Source organism: Etheostoma spectabile, chromosome 10 (assembly GCF_008692095.1).
Source record: "Etheostoma spectabile isolate EspeVRDwgs_2016 chromosome 10, UIUC_Espe_1.0, whole genome shotgun sequence".
Lineage (NCBI taxonomy): Eukaryota > Metazoa > Chordata > Actinopteri > Perciformes > Percidae > Etheostoma > Etheostoma spectabile.
The window spans coordinates 16,987,434-16,993,304 of NC_045742.1; the positions used below are offsets into that span (position 1 = coordinate 16,987,434).

The 5,871-nt window shown below is 42.4% G+C and overlaps 3 protein-coding genes across 5 annotated transcripts in view; all 3 read right to left on the reverse strand.

Moving 5' to 3' along the window:
• LOC116697276 (protocadherin gamma-C5) overlaps positions 1–1,949 on the reverse strand; it is a 3,388-nt gene extending 1,439 nt beyond the window's left edge. The window contains exon 1 of the mRNA XM_032528618.1: positions 4–1,949. Within this exon, the coding sequence (XP_032384509.1) occupies positions 4–1,753 (1,750 nt within the window). The 5' untranslated portion in view covers positions 1,754–1,949. The remainder of the gene's footprint in view (positions 1–3) is intronic.
• The window catches only part of LOC116696667 (protocadherin gamma-A11), a 55,710-nt gene that overhangs the window by 37,235 nt on the left and 12,604 nt on the right, over positions 1–5,871 (reverse strand). The window lies entirely within an intron of this gene.
• On the reverse strand, positions 2,457–5,313 carry LOC116696669 (protocadherin gamma-C5-like). The gene is given in 3 exon segments (XM_032527769.1): positions 2,457–2,785; positions 2,788–2,897; positions 2,899–5,313. Coding segments are annotated over 3 exon segments (2,622 nt in total). The 5' UTR covers positions 5,097–5,313; the 3' UTR covers positions 2,457–2,471.

Genomic DNA, 5,871 nt, shown 5'->3' on the forward strand with positions numbered 1-5,871 from the left:
GAGAGAGGGAGCCCAGGGCAGCGGAGGAGGGGTAAATAACAGCGGGGGCATTGTCGTTTTGGTCCAGGATAAAAACATGGACAGTGGCGTTGCTGCTGAGAGATGGAGAGCCCTGATCCTTTGCCTGAACCTGAATCTGAAACACCTTCAGTTTCTCATAGTCAAACGAGTGCATGCTGTAGATGCTGCCGTTATCTGAGTTAATGTAAACATAAGATGAGACAGAAACGTCCTGCACTTTAGAGTCCAGAATAGAGTAAGATATTTTGGCGTTTTCACCGAAATCCAGGTCAGATGCTGACACTGAGTACAGTATAGAGCCTGGTACCCCATTCTCTTTTAAATACACATTATAGGAGGGCTGAGTAAATATAGGAGGGTTATCATTCACATCAGTGATGCTGACAGGTATAATTTTCTTACTGGACAGAGGAGGAGAACCTGAATCACTGGCTGTTATTTCAATATTATATTGAAATACCTTTTCTCGATCTAAAACACCACTTGTAACTAGTGCATAATTATTAGAAAACGATGGTTTTAGAGCAAATGGAGATTTGTTTGGGAGCTGTAATGTTACTTTACCGTTAACACCGGTGTCAAGGTCTCGGGCACTGAGCAAAGCTACTACAGTGCCATTAGGCGAGTCTTCGCGCACTGGCTTTGGGTGAGAGGTGAGTATTATTTCTGGTGCATTATCGTTAACGTCTACAACTTCAACATGCACAGTACAATGGCCCTCCATTCTTGGACTCCCTTTATCTTTCGCACTTATGTCTAATTCATAATTAGCAGTTTCTTCAAAATCTAGTTTTCCTTTAAGAAATACTGTCCCCGATTCATGATCAATACTAAAAACAGAGAGAAGAATATCTGATGTGTGCGCCCCGAATGTGTATTCTATCTCTCCGTTTTGACCATCGTCCATGTCAGTCGCTTTTGTTTGAACGATTAATGCACCTTCTGCAGCATTTTCACTAATAGATACTTTATACAACGTTTTCTCAAAAGATGGGACGTTATCGTTGTTGTCAAGTACAATAACAGATAGCTGAGTGGTCCCTGATCTAACTGGGTTGCCTCCATCTAGAGCTGTCAACAAAAGCATATGAACAGCCTTTTTCTCTCTATCTAAACTTTTTGCCAAAATCAATTCAGGGACTTTCCTTCCACCTGCAACGTCTTTAACTCTAATATTAAAACACTCATCTTTACTGAGAGTGTATGACTTTAATGAATTACTGCCAACATCTGGGTCAAGGGCGCTTTCTAATGGAAAACGAAACCCCAAAGCCGTAGATTCCGCCACCTCCATTGTGATATCATTTGATGGAAATGTAGGTGCATTATCATTAATGTCTTGTATTTCTACCTCAACACGAAAAAGTTGTAATGGGTCTTCAATTACAACCTGCAGAGGCAACACACAGCTGGCGCTTTGTCCGCATAAAGCCTCTCTGTCTATTCTGTCATTCACCACCAGCTCGCCCTTCCCCGCATCCACGCTGAAATACTGCTCACCAGCCTCAGAGGCGACACGCAGTTTACGGTCAAAAATCTCAGATAGTCCCAAACCCAGATCTTTGGCTAGATTTCCTACCACAGATCCCTGTTTCAGTTCCTCTGGGATGCTGTAACGAGTCTGTCCGTTTATTGTACTCCACAAGAGAAAGAAGTAATGCCACCAAAGAGCCAGCCATCTCCAGTCTCGGTATCCTATTGTCTTTGTCATCTTTGGTCCGCTATAACACATTAGTTCCAATCGACAAATTGTATAGAACAATGTTGGAATCCATCATTGCAGGTATTATTCCAATATAAGATTTCCGACAATTACTGAGCATGGCTGTAATCTGAATTATATAAATGTAATTTTATGAAATACAGATCATTGCCGTCTCTCCTCGAGCTCTTTTCATCCTAAATGTTACAGCACTGAGGCTGCATGGGGGTAGAGACTAGATTGCTTTGTACAGATCTGAATCCTATTGGTGCACAGCACCCACCTCTACCATCCAATGAGATGAACGTGATCGACACTCTTAAAGTCGCAGCACACATTCTAATTGTGCCCCTTCACTTTAACCAAAAACAAAAATGTTGAGACTTCTGGGACGCCGAAGAATATTCAAGGTAGATATTACTATGAAATAATTATTAAAATAATATTTAACGAGAAAGAAAGAACAGGAAATAAGCCTGGCTAATGCATCTTTAGATGTAAACAGTCACATTTTCCACAGTAAGAGGTCTTCTTTTAATCAATCATTAGAAACAAGTTTAGGACACACTGTTTTTGTATTTATTTCTAAAAAAAATGATTAGCAACAGGGGCAAAACACACGCTCTCACACAAACACTAATACGCATTCCACTAACAGTTGCTGTCCACCTTCGTGGTGCTGAACTATTACAGAGATGACTTTGGAAATGTGTGCGTGTGAGATTATATTGACATGTCTTAAAAATAATTAGTGTAACTGTTTTTTAACATGGCCTTGCCTACTATTAGTTTTTATAGATAGATAGATAGATAGATAGATAGATAGATAGATAGATAGATAGATAGATAGATAGATAGATAGATAGATAGATAGATAGATGTACGTTAAAAACGCATTTGTTTTGCTCACCTGCTGGCTCTCAAAGGTCCAGGTGCTGTCGGGTAAAGACGCATCCAGAACACTGATCACCTCCTTAAAGTCATTGGTGCTGCTGGGCTTAATCAAAGTGAAATCACTGTACTCTGACATCGGAGACATACAGGACCTGAAGGACTGACTCTAGACAACATGTCTCCTCCCAGGACCTCCACGTACTTTATAGGTCCATCAGTGTTGAGCTGAATCTGCAGGTTCTTGTTGGGGTTCTTGTAATCATCACAGTCGCTCGTCTCTGCAGCAACTACCGCTGCTTCTGCTGTTCCTCATGCATTTAACCGCTAAGATGAGAAAAGTCACCAGAGACAGAACGGACACCGAGGCCAGAGAGAGGATCAAATAAAGGGTGATTCTCCCAGTTTTCTTGCTGGGCTCGGCCACTTTCTGTCGGAGGTCTAAGATGGGCTCATGGAGGCCGTCCTCCAGCAGGATGGACACCGTGACGGTGGCGGACTGGACCGGTTCCCCGTCGTCCTGAATCTCTATAAGCAGCCTCTGAGAGGAGTCATCCTGCTCGGACACAGCGCGTTTAGTCCTCACCTCCCCTGTGTACAGGTTGACAGTGAACAGAGAGGCGTCTGTGGCCTCTGCCAGTTTGTAGGAGATCCAGGCGTTATGGCCCGAGTCAGCGTCCACGGCCGTCACCTTAGTAACCAGGTGGCCTGCTTTAGCGGAGCGGGGCATCCTCTGATGAGAGAGGGAGCCCAGGGCAGCGGAGGAGGGGTAAATAACAGCGGGGGCATTGTCGTTCTGGTCCAGGATAAAAACATGGACAGTGGCGTTGCTGCTGAGAGACGGAGAGCCCTGATCCTTTGCCTGAACCTGAATCTGAAACACCTTCAGTTTCTCATAGTCAAACGAGTGCATGCTGTAGATGCTGCCGTTATCTGAGTTAATGTAAACATAAGATGAGACAGAAACGTCCTGCACTTTAGAGTCCAAGATTGAGTAGGAGATCCCTGCATTGGCACCCGAATCAGGATCAGTTGCTGACACTGAGCACAGCATTTTCCCAGGGGCATGATTCTCTTTTACATAAACGACATAAGAAGGTTGGGAGAAAACTGGTGGGTTGTCATTTACATCTAACAATTCAACAAGTATTATTTTTTCACTTGATAATGTGGGCTTACCAGAATCAGTAGCTCTTATCTTTACAATATACTTATTATTTATTTCACGGTCAAGTGGCCCATTCGTTACTAATGAGTAATGGTTAGAGACAGAAGGATTTAACTTGAATGGGGATTTGGAAGACACGCTCAACGTAATCTTCCCATTGTCACCGGAGTCTGGGTCTTTTGCACTTATCAATGCAATAACTGTTCCTAATGCAGAGTCTTCTGGAACAGGTGTTATTAAAGACGTCACTATTATTTCAGGAACATTGTCGTTGATGTCAACTATTTTAATTTCGACGCCACAATGCCCTTCCATTTTAGGGTTGCCTTTGTCTTTAGCAGTTATGTCAAATCTATGTAAAGAGTAAGTTTCATGGTCTAAAATACCTTTCACAACAATAGCTCCAGTATATGATTCAATGTCAAATAATGATACAATCAGATCTGTAGTTTCTTCTGCGAAGTAGTATTCAATTTCTCCATTTAGTCCTTCGTCTGCATCTATAGCTTTAACATGCAGTAATTTCGTTCCAGGTGTTGTATTTTCGCTGACATTAGCCTCATATACCGGTTTTTCAAATTGCGGCGCATTATCATTGTTGTCAAGTACTATAACTGTAATTTCAGATGTCCCTGAACGGACCGGGTCTCCACCATCTACAGCGGTGAGGATAAGATTGTGTACAGGCAGCTTTTCTCGATCAAGAGGTTTTTCGAGGACTAGTTCGGGGATTTTTCTTCCGTCCTTGTGGTTTTTAACTGTCAATTTGAAATTTTCATTTTTGCTTATAAGATAAGAGCGTACAGAATTAGGGCCGACATCGGGATCCTGTGCACTTTCTAAAGGAAATCGCGCGCCTGTGTTGACCAGCTCTGCAATTTGCAACACTTTCTCTTTAGAAAGGAAACTAGGAGAATTATCGTTTGTATCCTGTATCTCAATTTCGACTCTATGCAGCTGCAGGGGGTTATCTATAACTAGCTCTAAAGGCAACAAACATGACGGTCTTTGTCCACACATTTCTTCTCTATCTATCCTATCGATAACCACCAGCTCTCCCTTCCCCAAGTCCACACTAAAATACTGCTTACCAGATTCCGAGGTTATCCGCAATTTACGTCTGTACAGTTCAGATACAACCAAACCCAGATCTTTGGCTAAATTTCCTACCACAGAGCCTTGTTTCAGTTCCTCCGGGATGCTGTAACGTGTCTGTCCGTCTATTGTACTCCATAAGAGAAAGAAGTGATGCCACCACAAAAACACCTGCCATACAGGCAATTTCTTCATTATTCCTCGTTCCATAAATCCCATGTCCTCTCACTCAAATCCCAACTTCTTAACTGATAAAGTATAGCAGGTATATGATCCCATGTAGAGCCGTCCTCGACAGTCATGCTTTGTGTCTGCATATGCAACCCTCCCCTCCTGTGCAGAACATTGTAATGGTTACGACGCAGAAGCGACTCGGTAAAACGGAGTAGATCTCTTTGTACAGCTCTGGATTTCATTGGTGGACAGAGTGAACCTATTTCCACCAATCGTGTCATGAGTAAGCTCTACATAACAGTGACGTAAAAGTATGATCCATAGTATGCTCCTGGTTATTGTGACTATCATATAAAATATCACTTGACTACTAATTAAACCCCCATCACCTACAACGGTTTATAAAACGAATTGAAGACTAAATATAAAAAAATAAACGACACAATAATTATTGGCAAACCCTGTAAATAGGTGACTACGTGCAGTGCTCTAAAAATAACTGAATGCCTGATCAATACATGATCATAAAGGCAATGCTTTATGTTAATCCATCATCTATCGTCTTGCTTGTATGTACCTGCATACATGCACATGCTTTTGTGGCTGACAAGGCTCTTCGTTGCCTTCCTGTGGCCAGAGATAGCCAATGCAGCCTGCATACGTCATTACGTATTAAGAGCTCTACACAAACCTCAGAGAAATAATCCTGTCAGCAGCAAACGTAAAATACCCGTATGGAGGTATGTAGAGCAAATGAAAAGGGAGAGGGCCACAGATGGTGTAGGAAGGCGTTTACTCCCTCCCTTTTTTCTCTCTCTCT